The sequence below is a fragment of the Oncorhynchus mykiss genome, chromosome 5 (genome assembly GCF_013265735.2).
Source record: "Oncorhynchus mykiss isolate Arlee chromosome 5, USDA_OmykA_1.1, whole genome shotgun sequence".
In the NCBI taxonomy this organism is placed as follows: Eukaryota; Metazoa; Chordata; class Actinopteri; order Salmoniformes; family Salmonidae; genus Oncorhynchus; species Oncorhynchus mykiss.
Window position 1 is genome coordinate 70,307,659 of NC_048569.1, and position 25,381 is coordinate 70,333,039.

The window sequence follows — 25,381 nt, forward strand, 5'->3', positions numbered from 1 at the left end:
GCATTCTAAATGCTATTAATGGTGAGAAGCTTTTGTCAAATGTGAAATGAAGCCTTTCATCTGTGTGGGGTCTCAGTGTTTTCAGGTGGCATGCAGAGAGAGAGGTGCATGATTTCCAGAGGCATTGAACACTAGCATGGTCTGACTGGTAACCATACCAACAGTAAAACAAGTAATAGTTGCTCCTAACAGAGTGGATTTCATTATTTATAGCTGCCCAATTAGGCATGGTGCATAGTGTATTAGAGCAGAGCCATATAAATCTATTTCATGACCTAGTGAGATGAAGTAACAACAGGAAGTACAATCAGGCAGCAGGAAAGTAGACTCATATTGTGCTGTATGATCCTTATTTTGGAGAATATGACGTGCTTAGTTTTCTGTGACGGTTCCAACACACAACAGCTTGTTTGAAGTCGTTTTATTGCACCGCTAGAGACAGAAGAAGCAAAGCCCTACCTCTACAGATGTTGTCATTAACCAGACCTTGCATAAGTCATTACTTTACATTTGTCTTTTTCCCTTTCTACCCATCCATTTGTTTTCTACCATCAATTAAATTGTTTCAGCTCCTCCAAGTACAGGACGCAGCCAGGAATTATATTACTGGAGCAGATTAGTGGAAAACCCCTTGGTGTTAACATATTCATTCTTCAGGTTATTATACAGGTGTACACTTCCCTCCATTCAAAGGTCCTAAATAGGGAAAATACAATTTTCTGTTAACGATCCAACAGATAATGCAATTAGGACTTTCTCTTGATGTTTCTCACTCTCGTAATAATGGCAAATCACCTTGTTGTGGAGGGGAATAGGGAGCTGGCCATTCTCAGTCTTTTTTCATATGAATACAAATGTAAGCTCTCCGAAAGCCTCTTCACCCATTATGGTGCGGATGTGTACTTTTACTCCGATTACATTTTCCATACATGCAGAGATGTGATCCTAGTGGGTTTAAACGGGGAAGTGAGTTAAAACTATGAAGTCCTGGCTTTTGCTGTCTCTTAAAATCACAGTGCTAATTACAAAAGGGTTCAGAAGATTGAACCCAGGAATGGGATGTGCCAAGTGTGTTTTCTACCCTGTGTGGGCCATGTCCTGCCACCCTGCAGACCTAGCACTGGACCCCAGGGTTGTTCTTCTGAGACAACATTATCCATCAGCACTGTGTGTATTTCTTTTCTCTCCTTCTCCCCTCCTCACAGGTGGCAATCATCATTCCCCAATCAGTCACCATGCAGTCATCAATCAGAAGACACACCTCCTGTTTCCATTACCCAATCACATCCCCTTTCCCTTTCCCTTTTGTTTGATGGTGCGAAAAGGGGGTACCAAGGCAAGTTGCCCATGGGCATACATTACCCGTAGGAATACTTTGTCTAAATACCCTAGATAGAACTGGGCGGACCACCCGCTGTATTTTTGGAGAGTTAGTTAGCTGTATTGAAGTAGGCTAGTCTAGCTTAGGGGTGTTTTGGGATATTTGTTTCTTTCCTTGGGTTCAGCTCAGCCCCTTTTCCTGCCCCCCCGCGCCCCACCCCTTTACCGTGTGTTTAGAAACAAACCATGAGAGTTTGACGATAAATTAGTTGTCTGTGGTTTTTGTTCTCACTGTTACTTTTTCACTGTTATAATTTGCATGAGTTATGTTACAGGTCTCGATACCATCCCCCCTAGACTGCCGGGCCAAAGGGATTCGTAACAAGCACCCTCTCAGACTTGCCCAGGAAGTGTCGCAATATTCCTCCCACCTTGGGATGGGAATGGACTGGGTGCTGGGGGAGATACTTGGTTAATCGCAGTTCTTTGTAACTGTGAGAAATATGGCCTGGTCTGTGCCTTATACATCACAGTGCAGCTAACGGCTGTAAATCTGCCATGTGGCGTGTTGCATCGTTTCCAGGAACTTGTTAGGGATGTTTGGCTACAGCGCCAGGTGTTGACTCACTATGTGTGGACATTAGACTGTAATGGCACTACTTCCATAAGAACCAAACACTGGAGGGAGTCATTATTCCTTCCAGTCATACACATACCCTCATTATGGCTTGTTAAACAGTTCATCTAAATTCACCAAGACATTTTGGAGGACAATTAAATCAGCAGCACATCTTTCATTGCAGCTTGACTCATGGAGGATGTGAAAGTTAATCTAGGGGTGTGTGGACACAAAGATACAAACACAGGGCTTTATGATAAAAAAAAGTCAAAACTCTAGTCAGCCCTGCAGCCACACACACAGCAGTTGAGTCGGGTGGCTGTCTGGCTGTCAGCATTCTCATCCCAACAAAGATCCTGTCACGCTCAATGAAAGATATGAGCTGGATCTAACAGTCAGGCTAATGGCCCCTTTACGGCCCTCCCTGGTAATATCAGCTGGCACAGGCCTGCCCAACTCTGCCCATTCCATGTCGTCTTTGTCGACAGGGTTTTACTTACACCACCATTGGATACGGGGGGAAACTTTATGGGGCATCTGCTATTGTGGTATTGTTATGTCTCTATTCAGTGTAATTGATTCAGACCTGGTGAAGGTTAAACCGTTTAAAGTCAGTCCTTTGGAGCAGGATTTACATAGACCCATTGGTCTGTCTAGCAGCTCAGCCCTGATGGTTATTGATATCCTACTTGTTCCTGTTGAAGAGATCAATTGAAAGGCATTCTTCATAATGCTATTCTGCCACCCCATGGGCTCACCTAGATCATACACGTAGCAGAATCCTTTGGCATGAAGGCTATTGTTGAGGCATTTTGTCTGAGAAATCTTCTGACTAACGTCTGCAGCATTGACAACAATAGATAAATGTAGAGCAGAATAGGGGGGAGCTATAAACAAGCTCCAGTTTCTCCACCCAGGGCTCTAAGCAAGCACACAGCAGGGAGTGTGACATTATGACTCTGTGCAGCTGCTCCACACAAACAGCCAGGCACAGCGTTTGGGAAATGGAAAAAAAAGAAAGGTCTCTGTGAAAATGTGTAATGACAGCTATAGGTATTTGACTCCTCTCAGCAATAATTTCCTACTGAAACCTGTTTACCATCTTGTATTTTATTTTACCATACCTGTCTTCCCTTGACAAGGGATAAGGATGTGTTTTACTGAAATTAGTTTTTTTTTTCCCGACAGTGCTGTGCTGTTTGTGAATACTTGAAGAGAAATTCTAAAACAGAGACCTGCTGTTATTTGTGGGTTTGTGAGACTTCATTCACCACGTGCTGCTGCAGTGCAAGCTGTTTGTGGATCTCACATACCAAGACAGGTTTGACAGCCAGTCCCCAAAGAGAGGCTCACTCTCAGTTTATAGGCTGCAATATTTAGGAATTCTACAGTGAGCTCTTTGAGGTGGGCCCCTCGTCTTTGAGGTGGGCCCCTCGTCTTTGAGGTGGGCCCCTCGTCTTTGTGGTAAACCCCGTCTTCTTTGAGTTGGGCCCCATTGTTGGTGGATCACTGGCTATGAGGATCCATCGCAGCTGCTCTCTGCTAATACAGTCAAACAGCATCTACTCAGATGAATTGAACTATGTTTCACGAGCACCACACAAAATGAATGATTGATACAAACTTAAAACAGAAGCCGGGTGGAGCATGCTTAATTAACACATTTTGTTGCTTAATATGAGCAAGTTTTCCATTCTGAGGGATGTGATGAATGTGTGATCAAGCATACCAGACAGAGCTAGAAATAGCTATCTTGTAACATTTGTGTTAATTTGAGTTTTGTTTTTCTAGGGCTCCATTACACTTGAGCACAGATCACATGCAAACATAGTGCTTCTCTATGTTTGCATGGAAACAGCAGTGCACCCTGGGTAAGGCAGGCAGCAGGACTCAGTAAGATAGCAGGAGCCAGTGAGGCAGTAGGAGCCAGTGAGGCAGCAGGAGCCAGTGAGGCAGCAGGAGCCAGTGAGGCAGCAGGAGCCAGTTAGGCAGCAGGAGCCGGTGAGGCGGCAGGAGCCAGTGGCTTAGTGAGAGTGTTGAATAATGAATAGCATTATTAGTTTCCTGACTTGGTGGGGGAATAGAATGATGAATATGTCTCTCTGTGTGTTTGTATGGGAGAAAAAAGGTAGTGTGAAGCAGTGACATTTCATCTTGGAGAGAGCAAGAGTGACGGTGGGGTGAGACTGGGGGCGGTGGTGGTTAAGGGGAGGTTAACCTAACGTATCAGGCGTAAAATAAAACGCCCAAGGGGAGATCTGGTTTTCAGCAGAAAAGGAAGCTAGGTTGAATTAGCTGTCTCTCTGAAAACCGGATGCATCCGGTTGTTTGCAACTCCGCTAAGGGTGAGGGGAGAGAGGAGGTGGGTTCACGGAATTCACCACATGGTATTTGGTGGCGCTTCAGTGGCTTGGTACAGTACAGACTGCAGATGGGTGCCATATCAGGTGTAGGCCCCAGACGTCACAGCTGTCAAACACGCTCCTCCAGACCTTGAGACTACACTCAGTACTGTACGCTCACCTCCCTTCCCTCCCTGGCCCTCTCTCTGACATCTCATTTGTCCTTCTCTCATTTTCTCCACAACAGACTTCTGGCAACTCAGACGGACAGACATAACTTACAGAAAACGATCTGTTTTCCACAGCTAATAGCATTGATCAAGAAAAAGAAGCTATGAAACACATACATGATATACTGTCACACCAAAAGTGTTGAGCAGTGACTAGACCTCTGACTTCTTCAGAATACATTAAACTGTATTTGGGGTGTCTGAATAAGATTGCTGATGTTACAGTTCTTGACTTTTATTTGAGGTTTAGCAGCCACTTTAGCTAAGAAAGAAAAGTACAAGAGCCCTCCCCTCGCTCTCTGCTTGGTCCGATAACTTTTCCACCAAACAGACAAGAATAACTTTTTATGAAAGTTGCCCTTGCATGTGGTCTGAGCCCTGCAGTGGTAGTTTCGACTGTATGCTGTGAGGGGATAGCGTAGTAGTCTTACTGCAGACAGCAAAGTCCCTCTTGTCGTACCCACTGGGCAAAAGCTGGTTGAGTCAATGTTTTTTCCAAATCATTTAGATCAAAAGATGCTATGTGATGACATTGAAACAACGTGGAAAACTAATTGGATTTGCAAAAAAGTATTTAATGTAGGGTATTTGTTTTGTTTTTTTAACCCAACTTTTAACCTAAATCTAATGACATAGTGATCTTTTTTGTTGATTTCACATTGAGTTCACGTAAGTTGACAATTAGACCAAATGTAAATCAAAACTAGACATTTGCCCAGTGGGTAGGCTCTCTGTGATGACAGACTGATGGAAATGGGTTCTGTTTTGGCAATTTCCCTCTAATGTGGGGGTGGCTAGCTGCAGAGATGGTCTCATTCGTATCAAGTTGGATACATCCTCCATTGTTAGTCATCTCTGGTCTTGGGGAAATGGCGCACTAGGCTATAGCCTATTAGGATCGTTTCAGATGTCTCTCAGGGATGTGCAGAAGGCACAAATGAGAAGTCTGTTGTCATGTGAATTTTGTTTTGTAGAAATTCACTACCATCCCTCTATGGAAGATATGTTGTGTATAGTTTATATGGCTGACGCAGCAGATGTTCCCTTTCATTACATTTATTTTTAGATAAATATGTGAGCTTTGTAAATACAAAACAAATATCTTTGTATTATTCCAAAAAAGACATTTGTACTATTTGTATTCTTCAAACAATCCATTCTTGTTGCTTTTCCCCTAATCATTCCTACACTGTTATGGAGATAATTCCTTATTTGGCGGAGACACATCTCTCCTCCCTGCTATTTGGCCACTTGTCAGGATATGGCATCCATGGTCTACATGATATCATCTGGTATTCCAATATGATAAACTCATGTCAGTAAAGGGCATTGTGGGTAATACCTCAAGTGACCATGTAAATCAACAGTGCATGAGACCACACAAATATACATATGGCATTAATGATCCCAGATTTTACTTCCAAGTGAAAGTCTGTATATAACGGAATAAATCATTTAATGTAAATCCAAAATAACCTTTCAAACAAATCTCTGCAATAAATTCCTTAATAGTCCAACCTCACTATAGTCTGATTCCGAGGCCTCTCATTGTTGCTGTAGAGTTCTGGTGACATTGTCAGCTGTGCTGTTATGACTGGAGGGAGCGGGCTCCACAACATCATTTCTCTGCCTTGGCTCATTAGGAAGACCTTGCCTGCAGCTTGCAGGTTCCTCCCATGCAGTCCCAGGGTTCTGGAGTGACTCTGTGCTCTCCTCTGGGACATACACTGTGATGTCTGTGATGCCCAGACAGCCCTGGGATCATTACCCATGTGACGTCTCTAATATCAGCCTGTCCTCTGTTGACTTAAGATCTGTTTCCAGGTCAGCATCCCTTCTGTTCTCTTTCCACTTGTCGACCACCATCTTAACCACCACTAGTCTACTTACATTTTACAGAGACCTTGGAAGAAGTTTCAGTGTGAACTTGTGGACCCAGAAAAATGTATATGGCTGGCTTCCTTATGCTAATGAAAACTTCACTTATTATGCAGAGTTTTGTATTCTCCCCTCATACTCTCTCTCTCGCCTTCCTTCCAACCACCTCCCACTCTCTTTTCTCTCTCCTTTCTCTCTCTCTCTCACTCTCTTTCCCCTCCCACTCTCCATCTCTCCCTCCCTCCTTCCCTTCCTCCCTCCTTCCTCTTTCGCCTCTGTGTGTTAGTCAGTGGAGACCTGTTATCTGTATGCAAATGTTGTTGTTCTCCTAAGAAAGGGAGCTGGTTAACAATTCAGATCAGGCTCAATCTGTGGCTCTGCTGAGACGCACATTTCAAAGAGAGCAGGGATCCAGTCTCAGGGATGCATGTATGTTCTACCCACTCTGTGCACTAGTACTTCCACAAATATGCATCTACAAATATGCATCCCCCCATTCTGATGGCAGAGGAATCTGCAGACCCTCATACTGTATGTATCAGGTTTGTCTTTGGGCTTTAAATGAATGGCATTTTCAGGAACTGTCACTTTGACAATGCTATAGAATGGACGTTTTGTCCTTGTTTGGGGACGGTTTCACATCCAGCTTTTTCTCATTGCTCATGGAGGTCTTTATTTCCCATAGAAATGTAATCTACATTGAACAAAAATATAAATGCAACATGCAACAATTTCATAGGTTTTACTGAGATATAGTTCATACTGTATAATGAAAATCAACCAGTTGAAATAAATTAATTAAACCACAATCTGCAGATACAGATACCTTAAAAAGAGGTAGGGGCGTGGATCAGAAGTGTGTGGTGTGTGACTATCATTTGCCTCATGCAGCATGACATCTACTTCACATAGAGTTGATCAGTCTGTTGATTGTGGCCTGTGAATGTTGTCCCACTCCTCTTCAATGGCTGTGCGAAGTTGCTGGATATTGATGGGAACTGGAACATGCTGTTATACATGTCGATCCAGAGCATCCCAAACATGCTCAATGGGTGACATGTCTGGTGAGTATGCAGGCCATGGGAGAACTGGGACATTTTCAGCTTCCAGGAATTGTGTACAGATTCTTGCAACATGAATGACATGACAATGGGCCTCAGGATCTTGTCACGTTATCTCTGTGCATTCAAATAGCCATTGATAAAATGCAATTGTGTTCGTTGTCCATAGCTTATGCCTGCCCATACCATAACCCCACTGCCATGTTGGAGGCAGCTTATGGTATAGAAATTAACATTCAATTCTCTGGCAACCACTTTGGTGGACATTCCTTTAGTCAGCATGTCAATTGCACACTCCCTTAAACTTGGTGTTGTGTTGTGTGACAAAACTGCACATTTTAGAGTTGCTTTTTATTGTCCCCAGCACAAGGTATACTTGTGTAATGATCATGCTATTTAACCAGCTTCTTGATGTGTCACACCTGCCACACTTAATGTTAGCTAGCTAGCCAGTTCAAATAATGACCATATCATATAGCTTGAAACGTCTTAAATTGAGCTAATATGTATTCGTTATTACAAGAAAATAAACTAACAACAAGATACTTCTTTATAAGTGAATAGTTTACAGTTGTGAGTGTGACAAAATAAAAGCAGGGCATTCTACCTGAGAATTGTAGAACTTGGACACTCTCTTGTTGACCTAACGTTACTTTATATCCTAATTTGAATTTGGTGCAGGTCATATTGTTCTTCACATTACCTACTCTGGTAAACGCACACTCAAACTGTATTTGCCACATGTACAAGATACAGAAGGTGTAAATGGTACAGTGAAATGGTTACTTGCATAGTGGAGTCTGTAGCTAGCTAGCTAGATAAACAATTAAACATTATCCCAACTCATAACATTACTACCCTGCATGAATCTGTTGGTAGCTAAAGCTAACCAACTATCTAGGTTCAATGCTAGCTAGCTAGCTAGCTAACATTAGGCTATAATTAGCATTGCAAATGGCTCTGAGATACGAATAATATTACTACACATATCATACACTTAATGTTAGCTAGCAAGCTAGCTAGCCAGCTAACATTAGCTAGCTAGCTAAAAGTACACTTTAACTTGCAATGAAAATTACTTTCTGACAAAATTAAAAACGTATAATATCTGAAAATGTAACTAGCTAGACACTCTTACCCATATACGTTGATGAACGCTTCTCCCTCTCTATCATGGATGCCACGGTTGCCCTTAGTTTAAAGATGTAATCCGGAGACAGGTGTTTTATACAACAGCCTTATTCTGTGTGTTTTCTTTTCGCATCATTTGAAATCAAATGCCAGAATATTCTCCATCTCTTTAGCTATCATACTCTACTTCCACCAGAAATTCCATTGATTTCAGAACTCTGTCCTCCAGAAAGTGGAGCACATTAGCAACACCTAAGCAACAGTTCTTCGTGATGTATTTCAAAATAGCCTTGTGAGCAGCGCATCATATTATAGATAGAAGTGTGCTACATGGCAGACCAATCCGAACTCATCTCTCAGCATGTCCAGCCCATCTATTGTCTTAGCCAATCATGGCTAGCGGGAAGGTGCCTTACTTTTTCCGTGGCTAAACCAACTAGCCTCGTAATTTAACAATTTTATTAGTATTTACAGATTACATACAAGTTTGTTATTAAAGCACATGAAAGTTCACATGTCCCAGAAGGCATTTCTGCCAAAAAACGCATTTTCATAAAAAAAAAATGAATGGTCAAATGCCTCTCCTGTAAAATATCGACGCGCGACATATGCCTAGGTTCCTGAAACAAGTCACAAATGGTATACTAAAACTGAGTACAAAGCGAGACCTCCCGGCAATGTCTATTCATCGGTAAGCTTGGGATTTAGCTGAGTCACAAGTCACAATGAGTTGCATAACAAACACATTTTCTCTCCCTGATGACATCACTTCTCCTATAATAACTGCAGCAGGAGCTATAACAATACACCAGAAATTGGAACAGCTTTAAAACATATGAAAACTTCCCTTTAATGCCCTATAAAATGGGGCATATTTTATTTCCACTCTCTAGCCAAGTCTAGACCTACTAATTATAGGCAAAATAAACAATGCCTCCGTGGCCTGTGAAACAGCTTAATCACACACTGTTCAAAAGCAAAGCTGTCATTACATCTCTCATCAACGCCGCTGTGCTGTATTCAGCCCAGAATGACTGGGCCCTAGCTGGCTAACACACTGCACTACTTACCATCCCATGGATTCAGTTCAGCAGCTCGAAACACTCAGTAACAAGACTGAGTCGATGGCCTTGGTGAGGGATTTGTTTAAGGATTGGAGAGGGCTGAACACAAATTAACACGTGTTTATGCATACCAAGACATTCGTACATTATTTCATGTGATGCTGACAGAGTAATTTAACTTGCGCTAGAGACTAACACGGGAGAGAGAAATTGCCATGTTAATACAGCATGGGTGTTTTCTATCCTTTAGCTGAAGGTACATTGTAAATGGATGTCAGATTTAATATTGCCAATTGAAAAATGTCCTCTCTCGCAGGAGAAACATACAGCATTTACCATCAACTATGTACAGTAATTGAAAGATACTTTTGGTAAAATAGTGTATGTGGACACCTGCACGTCGAACATGTCATTCCAAAATCCTGGGCATTAATATGGAGTTGGTCCCTCCTTTTCTACTATAACAGCCTCCACTCTTCTGGAAAGTCTTTCCACTAGATGTTGGAACATTGTTGCAGGGACTTGCTTCCATTTAGCCACAACAGCATTAGTGAGGTCGGGCACTGATGTTGGGCGACTAGGCCTGGCTCGTAGTCGGCGTTCCAATTCATCCCAAAGGTGTTTGATGGGGTTAAGGTCAGGGCTATGTGCAGGCCAGTCAAGTTCTTCCACACCGATCTCGACAAACAATTTCTGTATGGACATCACTTTTTGCAAGGGGGTATTGTCATGCTGAAACTGAAAAGGGCCTTCCCCAAACTGTTGACACAAAGTTGGGAGCACAGAATTGTCTAGAATATCATTGTATGCTGTAGCATTAAGATTTTCCTTCATTGGAACTAAGGGGCCTAACCCGAACCATGAAAAACAGCCACAGACCATTATTCCTCCATCAAAATTTACAGTTGCCACTATGCATTGGGGCAGGTAGCGTTCTCCTGGCATGTGCCAATCCCAGATTCGTCCGTTGGATTGCCAGATGGTGATGCATGATTCATCACTCCAGAGAACACGTTTCCACTGCTGCAGAGTCCAATGGCGGTGAGCTTTACACCCCTCCAGCCGACACTTGGCATTGTGCATGGTGATCTTATTCTTGTGTGCGTGCGGTTGTTCGGCCATGGAAACCCATTTCATGAAGCTCCCGACGAACAGTTCTTGTGCTGATGTTGCTCATTTGAAGGGGTGTCCACATACTTTTGTATATATATTGTATCTTGCGCTGCGTAGAGGTACATCATAGCCTGCTGCAGTGTATTACAGTAACTGGGCTTTCTGTAAACATTTTCACAAATCCCAGAATATACTGTATGAAATACCTACCCATTGATTCTGTTTGTTGTGAAAAACTAGACTGATAGAGTGAAATATTGATCCATTGTTGCATTAGTCCATTAGTCCCTCAGTTGATCCTTGTCTAAGGCAGAAGAGCACATTGATTCTGTACAACTAAAGTCTATGCAGGATTACCCAAGCGCCTCTGTTTTCTGTTTTCCGTTCCGGTGGATCCTGTGTATCCATTAAACAAAGTTAGCCAAGTGGAATAAGCGCAGTGCAAGTGTTTACATTAGCTTTCATTAGTCTCCCCTCTCCCCTGTGTACCTCAACTGGGACTGAATATAATTAGAGTATTGCTGATCCACCCAAACCCAAACTCCACCAACCGCAACCTTACACACATATACTGAATATGAATACATGTATACCTCGCTGAGAGAATAGAACTCGGATACTACGTGGAATACATTTTCTTCAAACATCTGAACCTGTCTAGCTGTTTATTTCCAGATACTGTACATTTATTGAAATATGAAGCTTTTGGAGCGATATACAGCAAAGCCTCAGCATGGAGTTCTGTGGTGTGTTCATTCACATTAGCAAACCGTAGGTTTCGCCCAAGTTAATTTCACGCACAATGTCTACTGAAATGGGATATGACAGGGATGTTAGTATGATAAAAATCTGACATGGCTAATGTATGCAGAATAATGCAGCATCTTGACTGTACAGTAGGTGCTATGTTATCGTCCCCATTATTGAAATGTACATTTAACTTTCATTGCTCTCATTTACCCTAGAAAGGTAACTCTACTGTTGCCTGTGTTTGGACTGCATTTGGAATGGCTTTTTTTCATATGCTAATATACTATATCCACGGACTGAATCCATTATGCCTGTGAAAATCAAACCCTTTATGTTATTTTTAAAAAATCCATTGAGTTAAACACTAGCCCCACTATCTTCCCAACGAGCATTCAGCGAGAAAAAAAAAGGAAAAATAAGAAGATAAAACAATTGTGTGAAAGTATTTTGAGGGAAATTGCAGTGTTGGAATTCTGTTGTTGTTTTCTCTCTTTTTAATGCGCATTGAGGAGATTGGAATTATGGTGTCTGTGTATTTCGCCTGGGGCAGCAGTTTTGGTCTTACATTCATTCATTTCAAGGAATCTAAGTCATAAATAGGACTGTCAAGTCACATCTCAGCAAGATAATGAGAATGCTTGCTGTTGTTAACCTCTGTGTAATAGCCAGCAGTCACACTGGCCAGGTACCTGGGGAGCTGGAAAGGGCTGAGGGAGAGAAGGGGGTACAGAGGAGGGGGTACCTATCCTTTGTATAGATACTGGGGATATTGCAGCGTAGTTCAACCACATGAGGCACTATAATCTCATCTGTCTTCAAAAGTAGAGAATCTCCTTCAAGATTAGGGAAGTGAATAGATAACTGGTAATGAAAAACCATCATAATGGAAAAGGAAATAATTTGGTGAAGAATTCCACCACCTACTGAATTCCAATTAACCCCTGTGTTCAGCTTTAAAGTAAAGAATGCATTGTGTTTTATCAGTGTGCTCCTTCTTTGCCTCCATGCCAGTACTAGCGTATGGAGAGTGCAGATATGAATGTGTTGCTGCTCTAGCACTGTAAATATTCTGTAGCAAATGTTTCCGAGGGGATGATTTTTTTCCAGGCATTGTGTGAAAAAGAGGTTGAATGAGAAAATACAGCACCAACACATTTGGGCAATGTTTCTTTTTGTAATGCCAAGAGTGCCAAACATCAGAATATATCATTCCAAGCACATGCGAAGATTTGTTGCCACACTCTGTCTCCTCACCTTGAAAGGACTGGGAAATAATGTCTCAAACAGGGATCCTATTTTGATATTTTTCTCTCGCCCTCATCTATGCCTTTTCTTTCCCTGAGACTATCCATCTGAAATGTAGATCAATTCAACATCTTTGCTTTTTTGCAATGATTAAAGTATACGCCTTTCTGCCAATCTTTTATTGAGGTGTGCAATGTGTCCTTAGATGGGTAGAGGTCTCTTTCCTCAATCAGAATGTTTGTTTGGCCTGACATGGCTTTGTCATAATCCTGTAGGTTCCATAATAAAAGCCTCTAGTATTTTACACAAACTCTAGGTATGGCAATTAGAGGGAAGGCAAACACTCCTTACCAAGAAATGGACCCGTGAACTGTTATTTTCTTTTCACATTACTTTGCTTCTGGTTATGGCTCTTTCCCAGTAGTTTTTGGTACTCTCTGCCATTGGTTGTGAATGTAATACATGTTAAGTGGTCTTTTGTGTGACACCAATGGAATTATTTATTTTATCTTATTTGGCATTCATAAAACAGGGGAGAGGATTAGAAGCTATAGAGCATAACTGTGAAAAATGTATCTGTGCAGAAAGCGGCATTTCAAGTAAACCATTTTTCCATCTGCCTTTTCTCTTGGTTGGGTTGTGATAATAAGACTTAAGCTGGCCCCAGACACATTGTGACACATCCCATCTAGTAAAGTAAAATACACCATATAGCGAACAAAGAGGGATGGCATGGCACTGAATCCTATACTCCCATGTTTGTAAAAATATTTTGTACTTTAAATGACAAACACCATTCAACATTATGCAAATTGTAGAGCAATTTCCTCCCCAGAGTTACAAACATGGAGCATTGCATTGAGACTCCCTCTCTCTGATCTGCTTACCTTAGCTTATTCATTCACAAAGCACAATTCCCAAAGTCCGCTTTAGGTCTTCCAGCCAATGTTAGACCAAAGAGCAACATAGACACAAATCCATCTGTATCACTCCTCAAGCCTTCACTGTACCATTGCTTCAAGATTACTTGTGTTCACCTCACCTTGCAAAATGTTCCATGGCACGTACTTCTTTGTGATTTCACCAAGGAGAAGATATGATATCGCTGCTTTAGTCCACTATCTTATTTAAGCAGTGATCTGCTTTAGCTGTGCTGTCGCTGTATGTTTCTACCCCAGTAAGTATCTCTAGACACAGCTTGCTCCTTGATCTTAGACTATGTACACCATATGCCTGGAGTGAGCTGGTGTCAGTCAGCTTCATTCACAACTCTGTACTGTTCACTTAAATGGGGGCCTTGCTCTTTTTCATTGAGTGTGTTATGTTCCCTGTTGACACTGAGCATGTAGGTGTATGTAGACACAGATCTGTTTAGTCTGATTCACCGGTAGGCCCCAGCAGTGGTCAGACCCACCGTTTGATTGCTATTCATTTTCAAGCCATGCCTTTTTGATTCACCCCCCATCCCAGCCCAGCTAAATTGAATAAATGAAACATGCTCTTGTAGATTGTTGTTGCTTCCAGGAGATTAGGCTTTGAAAGGATTGAAAAAAGTTAATTAAGAAGTCTGCCTGACTGCAGGTCTCAATGCTTCAGATGTGCATTTTGCAGGAGCGAAAGGTTCTGAGCCAGAGATCGCATTTTGATACTTTGTGTGTCTGTTGAATTGGTCTATTTGGTAATTTTCTCATAACAACCTATATCGACTCTGCATAGCTCTATAGGCGATGGTAAGCAAGATAAACCTCGATGAGAAAGTTGTGAATTGAAAATGAGCCATAAAAGGAAATATGTCTCAGGGTTAGAGGGGAAAGCACTCCCAGGGTGATTTCCCAGGTAATGGACCTTTTAGCATGGAAAACAGAGAGCAAGGGAATAGGGACTGCCATTAAATGGCTTCACTGTTGCTCTTTTGGGATGCATGGACTTAATCAGATATATTTCACAGATGTCATCTTTTATATATGGGTACACATTGATCTTCAGTGTTACAACTCCCTAATTGGACAGAACCATGTGGGATAGGCCCAGAATGAGAAGCAGATAAAATATGATTCTCCCTATAATTGATCCGGGCCTTGCTGCCATCACAACACTCAGAGGACTTGTTGAAGCCATACACCATACGTATCTCGAAGTTACTAACTGGCATTGGCTTCTGTGTTTCTTTTGATACTAATCTTGGCACCCAGAACCAAATCTTGCATTCATATAGCATACATAACGTCTTTACTATAACAGTGTCGGGAAAATAGTGTGGGATCTTGATGTGACAGCAAGTCATTCTCTGAATTCTTTAGTAAGCTAGAGCATCATATATGATACATTAAGTAACTAATTAGCGATGTCTTCAGAAATATAAATCGCAATATTTTTAGAATGCTTTGATGATTTTCTACAACTTCAATGTGTTTCTATGGTAACATACGTTGATACTTAATGCTCTAGGCCTATATGACATGGTAAGACTCCCAATTACATCCTTAAAGATTTTCCGTTTGCAGCCCTGCAGCTGAGACTACATTGAATTATTTTATCCATTGTGTATTTTTCATGTGGTACGGATTAGAGGTCGACCGAATAATCGGAATGGCCGATTAATTAGGGCCGATTTCAAGTTTTCATAACCATCGGTAATCTGCATTTTTGAACACTGATTATGGCCAATTATATGGCAGGCTGACCACCTGTTACGTGAGTGCAGGCAGCAAGGAGCCATGGAAAGTTGCTAGCTAGCATTAAACTTATCTTATAAAAAACAATAAATCTTAACATAATCACTAGTTAACTACACATGGTTGATGATATTACTAGTTTAACTAGCATGTCCTGCGTTGCATATAATCAATGCAGTGCCTGAAACTGTCACTTCTCTTGCTTTCAGTGTAAGCAGAGTCAGGGTATATGCAGCAGTTTGGATAGCCTGGCTCGTTGCGAACTGTGTGAAGACCATTTCTTCCTAACAAAGACCAAATTTATTTGCCAGAATTATACATAATTATGACATAACATTGAAGGTTGTGCAATGTAAGAGCAATATTTAGACTTAGGGTTGCCACCCGTTCCATAAAATACAGAACGGTTCCGTATTTCCCTGAAAGAATAAACATTTTGTTTTCGAAATGATAGTTTCCGGATTTCACCAAATGAATGACCCAAGGCTCGTAGTTCTGTGTGTTTGTTATATTATAATTAAGTCTATGATTTGATATTTGATAGAGCAGTCTGACTGAGCGGTGGTGGCAGCAGCAGGCTCGTAAGAATTCATTCAAACAGCACTTTCCAGCAGCTCTTCGCAATGCTTGAAGCACAGCGCTGTTTATGACTTCAAGCCTATCAACTCCCGAGATTAGGATGGCAATACTATAGTGCCTATAAGAACATCCAATAGTCAAAGGTCTATGAAATACACATGGTATAGAGAGAAATAGTCCTACAATAACTACAACCTAAAACTTCTTAAGTGGGAATATTGAAGACTCATGTTAAAAGGAACCACCAGCTTTCATATGTTGTCATGTTCTGAGCAAGGAACTTAAACGTTAGCTTTTTTTACATGGCACATATTGCACTTTTACTTTCTTCTCCAACACTGTGTTTTTGCATTATTTAAACCAAATTGAACATGTTTTATTATTTATTTATGTATATATATTAAGTTAAAATCAAAGTGTTCATTGTTCACTCAGTATTGTTGTAATTGTCATTATTACAAATATATATAAAAATCGTCCGATTAATTGGTATCAGATTTTTTTGGTCCTCCAATAATCGGTATTGGTGTGGGAAAATCATAATCAGTCGACCTCTAGTATGGATTAAATCTGTCTACCTCAAAATTGGATTTCCAAAATTATACTTAGTGAAGCGTCCACTAAGTCAACTCTTTGGAGTAATAACTCCTGTTTTATTGCCAAAAGTATTAAATTCACAAGCTTGTTGGTTTTACATGTAAAACTGTGCTGTGCGTAATGAGTGTTGTGAATCATTTCCAGGTAGACTCAATAAGATGTTCAATCTTCAAACACTATGAAATACCTTAAAAATACATATACAATTTAGTTTTCTCTCTCATTAACTTTAAATTGAGTTTCATCCTAAGTTTTGACTACATTATAAACTTATGTAAAATATGCAAAGATATAATCAGTGTTTGCATAGGAATGAACCATAGCACAACAGATAGAACAATGATACACCGGATGTGTAAATGTAAAGCATCCGGTTGGTGTTTCCACTCACCAAATATGTGTGACCCACCACCTGAATTAGCTAAAAATAGAATGTCTCTCTTGTGAAGTAGTGATGTGCGACATATGCCTAGATTCCTGAAACGGGTCACATATGGTGGTGAGAGGAAGCCCAGTGGCCGGCAGTGGGAGAAGATGGAGCGAGATGGATTTGGCAAATATTCTGAAAATTTTCTCATCGATTAAACATTTGATCTCAATACAGTTTTCTGTTTCCAAAACTAGAATCTGTTATGAATAGAGTGGGCAAAGTTTTGTAGACTTTCCTATTTGCCAAAGTAAAAAAAAACTGCATTGTTTAGAAGGAGTGCAAGGGAAAATGTAGTTATTGCAAACACACACTTCACAGAGTAGGCGTTCCCTAATAGAAATATGCAAATAAATGGTAATGCACCCCAATAGGCTCTCGCTAGCTCATACTTTGCTCTGCCCACCTCCTTGCTTGTTCTACCCACTATGATTAATTTGCTCCCATTGGAAAAGACAGGCTGTGGTCTATCTTGTTTAGTTGTAAAAATATTTGGTAGCTCTGTGTTCATACCTCCAAGACAGCCCAGTTTGTTGATCTGTTCTCTGTTTTGTTCTCTCTGTCTTCCAGGTTTCTTAAGCACTGGGGACCAAGCTTCCAAGGGAAACTACGGACTCCTTGATCTGATCCAAGCTCTGCGCTGGACTAGCGAGAATATTGCTTTCTTTGGTGGTGACCCTTTACGAATAACTGTTTTTGGATCAGGGGCTGGCGCCTCCTGTGTTAACCTCCTGACCCTGTCCCATTATTCTGAAGGTAACCGTTGGAGCAATTCAACCAAAGGTATAATGCAGAGGTTGCAACTTTTGAACATTTTTGGTGTCGCATGCCACCTTCATTACTGTGTCATTTGAGTTGTGGGTATTTTGTTCTGGAATGGCTGTATAAGGGTGCTGTTGATTATGTGATTTGACCAGCCACTGGACCTTTTATTGTGTAAAACTCTTGAATGTTTACTAACCCAGGGAGAAGGTTAAAGTTGACTAAAGCAGTGACCATGTATACTGTAGAATCTGATGGTATTCCATACCAGAATACCAGACACAGCCCCATTTTATTTTGATTGTATCACTCTCTCATCTCCTAATCCACCTTCCCAAGGGAGCCCCAGTAAATGTTACCATGTCAGTGCATTGCTTCCTCTACTCTTATTGTCTTCAGAGATTAATTCCACAAAGTATTAATATTCATACCACAGTATGAAACACCATTCAGACGCAGTACGACAAATCCTAGTCACTGCTGCCAATGCAGGTGAATGACAACACTTTTACATCGAACAAGATTTGACAGCACAGTGATATATAATCCTTTCCTATGTATTCCTCTGAGCCATCACCACAGGGTCTCTGAGGGCTCTGCTCCTACAAATTTGTAACAATTGCCAAAGTGTATATTGAGATACACATAATAATAATTATTATAAGAATTTATAGAGCTATTCATTACATAAATGATCTCAAAGTGCTTTAAAGCAACACAAAAAAATACAAGCAATTTAGAAAACCACAACCACAACAAAATTGATGGAAGGTCATGAGAGGTTAGGAAAGTTCATGGCTTGAGTGGTCATCGGAGGGAGGTGGTCAAAGGGGGAGAGCAAGCAAAGATGATCTCTGCAGCAAGTTCGGGGGCAGGCAGCACGGTGTCATCAAGGTGTATCGCCGTCCTTGCTGTCAGTGTGGCTTCTCCAGTTCATGGACTCTGTAGCAGGTGTAGCTAGGCTTCACTACTACCAAAATGAAGCACCCACTTGGGTGAAGCTAAGTCACGTGGTGCCAGAAAGCACACCACATTTCAATGATAATTAAAGAGTAGCCTTGTAACTTAGTACTCCTTAGGATCCTCATCACTGCATACCTCTGCCGTCTTGCTTTCGGGCTTCTCTTCATCCTCAACCTCCTGACAGACATTTTACATTTACATTTGAGTTATTTAGCAGACACTCTTATCCAGAGCAACTTACAGTTAGTGCACTCATCTTAAGATAGCTAGGTGGGACAACCACATATCACAGTCATAGTAAGTACATTTTTTCCTCAATAAGGTCGCTATAATCAAAGTCAGCTAGTAAGAGGGGGATGTCAAGTGGCGGGGAGAGTCAAGTGTGGGGCGCGGGGGGGGGGGGGGGGGGTGTAAGGTGTGTTGGGTTGTGGGATTAAGATACTCTTTGAAGAGGTAGTGTTTCAGATGTTTTAGGAAGATGGGCAGGGACTGCTGCCCTAGCTTCAGGGAGACGCTGGTTCCACCATTTGGGTGCCAGGACAGAGGACAGCTTGGACTGGGCTGAGTGGGAGCTGCCCTCTCGTAGGGGTGGAACGGCCAAGAGACCAGAGGTGGCAGAATGTAGAACTCGGGTTGGGGTGTAGGGTTTGAGCAAAGCCTGAAGGTAGGGAGGTGCACCTGCTCCATATGCAAGTACCATGGTCTTGTAGTGGATAAGAGCTTCAACTGTAAGCTAGTGGAGTGTGCGGAGGAGCATGGTGACATGGGAGAACTTGGGAAGGTTGAACACCAGGCTGCATCGTTCTGGATAAGTTGCAGGGGTTTGATGACACAAGCGGGGAGCCCAGCCAACAGTGAGTTGCAGTAGTCCAGATGGGAGATGACAAGTGTCTGGATTAGGACCTGCGCCTCTATTGATGTTGTAGAGCTTGAACCTGCAGGAGCGAGTCACTGCTTTGATGTTTGCAGAGAACGACAGGGTGTTAACAGTCCAGGGTCACGCCAAGGTTATTTGCACTCTGGGAGGGGGAGACCGTGGAGTTGTCAACTGTAATGGAGAGGTCTTGGAGCGGGCAGGCCTTCCCCAGAAGGAAGAGTCTTGTTGAACTTGAGGTGGTGGGCCGACATCCAAGCTGAGATATCTGCCAGGTATACGTGTCACCACCTGGGTGTCAGAAGGGGAGAAGGAGAAAAGTAGTTGTGTCATCCTCACAGCAATGATAGGAGAGACCATGAGAGGATTTATATGATGGAGCCGAGTGTGCCTAGAAACGAGCTCTGGGAGACACCAATAGCGAGAGTATGTGGTGCAGACACAGATCCTCTCCATGTCACCTGGTAGAGCCTGAGATGCCCAGCCTTGAGAGGATGGAGAGGAGGATCTGATGGTTCACAGTGTCAAAGGCAGCATATAGATCTAGGAGGATGAGAACAGAGGAGAGAGAGTCCGTTTTGGCAGTGCAGAGAGCCTCCGTGACACAGAGAAGAACAGTCTCGGTTGAGTGACCCATCTTGAAGGTGGTTAGGGTCAAGAAGATAGTTCTGAGAGAGATAGCAAGAGAGTTGGTCAGAGACAGCACCCTCAAGTGTTTTGGAAAGAAAAGAAAGAAGGTATACTGGTATATAGTTTTTGACGTGTCAATTGTTGGTTTCTTGAGGAGGGGAGCGACTCAGGCTATTTTGAAGTCAGAGGGGACGCAGCAAGTGGTCAGGGATGAGTTGATAAGGGAAGTGAGGAATGGGAGAAGGTCTGGAGAAGGAGATGGGGGTTGAGTGGGCAGATTGTCTGGCGGCCGGACCTCACTAGTCGCATGATTTCATCTGGAGAAGAGGTCAAGGCATAGGGTTGTTCTGTGTGAGTGGGACAAGTGTACTCAATAGGCTGAGTGAATGAGGAGCGGATGTCATCAACCTTCTTTTCAAAGTGTTTGATGGCTGGCATTCGAATCAAAACAAATGCCAGCTAGCCAGATTATATTAGCTAGCTAGCCAAACAAAGAAATTACATGCCAGCTTCAGTTGAGAAACTCGGTGGTCGATTCTGATGATATTATTTTGCTATATTAATTGTTCATCAATTTTAAAAAAAGTTTGCAGGGAAAAATGCCACAAATGTATTAATTATACAAATATTTACAAAATGTACAGGAGCTTTCTGCCTAGGCGACCTTAAGGTGCCATGGCAACCACGGAATCCACATACACTGTAGCTGATGGGAGCTACAGTGTTACAAGCTCATCACCTTAAGGAATCACATTGCACCGTAATCTGAATCTTAATTTCTGTCTTCTTCTGAATGTACATTTGTGGCTTAGATCGAAAGATTTCATATCAACATGTTTGAAAAAGTGATGGTTAAACCAAGTTTTCGTTAACTTATTAGATTGATAAAAATACATGTTTACATGAAAATACATGTGATTTCTTGTTTATAAAAAACTTAGCAAATCATCAACATTTATAAAAAGCATGAAGTCAAAACTGAGCCCATGGGCTGTCATGGTAACACAGACTAGTTACCTCTTTTTACCTCGCTCTTTCTCCATCTCATTCCTTATCATCCCACTCTACATGGTGTCTTCCTACAGTACCTGGCTTGTGTGGTGTGTGTCACGTGTGTTTGATCACATCATATATTATGACAGAAAGTTTTAATGAGCACTGTGCACCCTGTGTGAGAAAAGGATACAGAAAATGTTTTATGATAAGGTACATGGATAGTTCATTATAAAAGCACTAGTATACAGTATAGTATGAGAATGTAATATCCTGATAATTCCTGTGTAAAATGGCGTAACATGTTTGTCTTCAAACCTTGGCAAACAAACTCTGAAATAGCAAGTCTGTCTGTTTGTAAAGCCCTAATCACTGCTAACGATGAAGATGTCTGTCAAGGCAATGGATAAATGTTTCCCTCTGCTCTCCCAGGAATGGCACAATAAACTAATCCAGACAAATTGACTTTTACATGTTTAAGGTTTTGAGGAGAGTTCTCTATTGCCAGCAAATGTAATAGCTGCATTAATTTCATCAAAGTAATCAATATAAAAAGGTATTCAATTGTTATAGTAAAATTAGGCTGTTTATCAGTGAAATTATGAAAATGATATACTGTTCAAGGGCACATTTTGATGTAAGTGTGAATACACATCACACTACGTTTAGATGTGTTAAGTCATGACATAGTTTCAGTGGTAGATGCATGTCATGTGTGTAATGCATTGTGATTCTATGAGGCGTTTTCTCACTCTGGTGGGCTTCCATCTTGTCTCTCTACAGGACTTTTCCAGAGAGCTATAGCACAGAGTGGAACTGCGTTGTCCAGCTGGGCCGTCAGCTTCCAGCCTGCTAAGTATGCTCGCATGTTGGCCAAGAAAGTGGGCTGCAACCTGAAAGACACGGTGGACCTGGTGGAGTGTCTACAAAAGAAGCACTACAAGGAGCTGGTGGATCAGGATATCCAGCCTGCACGGTACCACATCGCCTTCGGGCCTGTTATTGACGGTGACGTCATCCCAGACGACCCTCAGATCCTCATGGAGCAGGGCGAGTTCCTCAACTATGACATCATGCTGGGGGTCAACCAGGGCGAGGGCCTGAAGTTTGTGGAGCTTATCGTAGACAACGAGAACGGCGTCCAGGCCAATGATTTTGACTACGCCGTGTCCAGCTTCGTGGACGACCTGTACGGTTACCCGGAGGGAAAGGACATTCTGCGGGAGACCATAAAATTCATGTACACGGACTGGGCTGATAGACATAACCCAGAGACCAGAAGGAAGACCCTACTAGCCCTGTTCACGGATCACCAATGGGTGGCTCCGGCTGTGGCCACAGCAGACCTCCACTCCAGCTTTGGGTCGCCAACGTACTTCTATGCCTTCTACCACCACTGCCAAACAGACCAGGTGCCCCCCTGGGCAGACGCTTCCCACGGCGACGAGATCCCCTATGTGTTTGGCCTGCCCATGATTGGCCCCACAGAGCTGTTCCCCTGTAACTTCTCCAAGAACGACATCATGCTCAGTGCTGTGGTGATGACCTACTGGACTAATTTTGCCAAAACTGGGTACGTGCGATAGTGAGATCTATTTTAAAATGTTGTGTATGTGTGTGCATGCGTGTCATACTTACACATTTCTATAGTTCATGAATTTAGTACCATTTTGGTTGTGTTCTTTTTTATGTTTTTAAAGCTTGGACAGGATATCAATGTCATTGTCTCATCCAATATTCTTTAACATGCTGTTAATTAATGACAATGACAGTTTCCATGAGAGTGCAATTCTCGAAAGGAAAACATTTGAATCCTATTTTGCATTTTCTTTCTGTATGTACTGTAGTCATGGAAATAATTGTTTTTTGGAACATAATGGGGGACAATGGCTTTTTCCCTCTGCAGTCAAAGAGCCCAAAGGGGCCATCGGGATAGTATTGATCTATAGTGCCTTGCGAAAGTATTCGGCCCCCTTGAACTTTGCGACCTTTTGCCACATTTCAGGCTTCAAACAAAGATATAAAACTGTATTTTTTTTGTGAAGAATAAACAACAAGTGGGACACAATCATGAAGTGGAACGAACTTTTTTAACAAATCAAAAACTGAAAAATTGGGCGTGCAAAATTATTCAGCCCCTTTACTTTCAGTGCAGCAAACTCTCTCCAGAAGTTCAGTGAGGATCTCTGAATGATCCAATGTTGACCTAAATGACTAATGATGATAAATACAATCCACCTGTGTGTAATCAAGTCTCCGTATAAATGCACCTGCACTGTCATAGTCTCAGAGGTCCGTTAAAAGCGCAGAGAGCATCATGAAGAACAAGGAACACACCAGGCAGGTCCGAGATACTGTTGTGAAGAAGTTTAAAGCCGGATTTGGATACAAAAAGATTTCCCAAGCTTTAAACATCCCAAGGAGCACTGTGCAAGCGATAATATTGAAATGGAAGGAGTATCAGACCACTGCAAATCTACCAAGACCTGGCCGTCCCTCTAAACTTTCAGCTCATACAAGGAGAAGACTGATCAGAGATGCAGCCAAGAGGCCCATGATCACTCTGGATGAACTGCAGAGATCTACAGCTGAGGTGGGAGACTCTGTCCATAGGACAACAATCAGTCGTATATTGCACAAATCTGGCCTTTATGGAAGAGTGGCAAGAAGAAAGCCATTTCTTAAAGATATCCATAAAAAGTGTTGTTTAAAGTTTGCCACAAGCCACCTGGGAGACACACCAAACATGTGGAAGAAGGTGCTCTGGTCAGATGAAACCAAAATTGAACTTTTTGGCAACAATGCAAAACGTTATGTTTGGCATAAAAGCAACACAGCTGAACACACCATCCCCACTGTCAAACATGGTGGTGGCAGCATCATGGTTTGGGCCTGCTTTTCTTCAGCAGGGACAGGGAAGATGGTTAACATTGATGGGAAGATGGATGGAGCCAAATACAGGACCATTCTGGAAGAAAACCTGATGGAGTCTGCAAAAGACCTGAGACTGGGACGGAGATTTGTCTTCCAACAAGACAATGATCCAAAACATAAAGCAAAATCTACAATGGAATGGTTCAATAATAAACATATCCAGGTGTTAGAATGACCAAGTCAAAGTCCAGACTTGAATCCAATCGAGAATTTGTGGAAAGAACTGAAAACTGCTGTTCACAAATGCTCTCCATCCAACCTGACTGAGCTCGAGCTGTTTTGCAAGGAGGAATGGGAAAAAATTTCAGTCTCTCGATGTGCAAAACTGATAGAGACATACCCCAAGCGACTTGCAGCTGTAATCACAGAAAAAGGTGGCGCTACAAAGTATTAACTTAAGGGGGCTGAATAATTTTGCACGCCCAATTTTTCTGTTTTTGATTTGTTAAAAAAGTTTGAAATATCCAATAAATGTTGTTCCACTTCATGATTGTGTCCCACTTGTTGTTGATTCTTCACAAAAAAATACATTTTTATATCTTTATGTTTGAAGCCTGAAATGTGGCAAAAGGTCGCAAAGTTCAAGGGGGCCGAATACTTTCGCAAGGCACTGTACATACAGTACCAGTCAAAAGTTTGGACACACCTACTCATTCAAGGGTTTTTATTTATTTTTACTCTTTTCTACATTGTAGAGTAATAGTGAAGACATCAAGACTATGAAATAACACATATGGAATCATGTAGCAACCAAAAACGTGTTAAACAAATCTAAACATATTTTATATTTGAGATTCTCAAAGTAGCCACCCTTTGACTTGATGACAACTTTGCACACTCTTGGCATTCTCTCAACCAGCTTCATGAGGTAGTCACCTGGAATGCATTTCAATTAGCATGTGTGCTTTGTTAAAAGTTAATTTTTAGAATTTCTTTCCTTCATGAATTTGAGTCAATCATGAAGGTAAGTCAATGCGAAACATTTCAAGAACTTTAAAAGTTTCTTCAAGTGCCATGAACCATGAAGCACTATGATGAAACTGGTTCTCATAAGAACCGCCACAGGAGAGGAAGACCCAGAGTTACCTCTGCTGCAGCAGATAAGTTCATTAGAGTTAACAGCCTCGGAAATTGCAGCCCAAATAAATGCTTCACAGAGTCCACGTAACAGACACATCTCAACATCAACTGTTC

At 41.8% G+C, this 25,381-nt stretch overlaps 1 protein-coding gene across 2 annotated transcripts in view; it reads left to right on the forward strand.

Annotated features, from left to right (window-relative positions):
* The window catches only part of nlgn1 (neuroligin 1), a 282,476-nt gene that overhangs the window by 241,804 nt on the left and 15,291 nt on the right, over nt 1-25,381 (forward strand). For both annotated transcript variants that reach the window (XM_021604119.2, XM_021604121.2), the window contains 2 exons: nt 17,602-17,814; nt 22,037-22,826. In XM_021604119.2, coding sequence (XP_021459794.2) covers nt 17,602-17,814; nt 22,037-22,826 — 1,003 coding nt within the window. The remainder of the gene's footprint in view (nt 1-17,601; nt 17,815-22,036; nt 22,827-25,381) is intronic.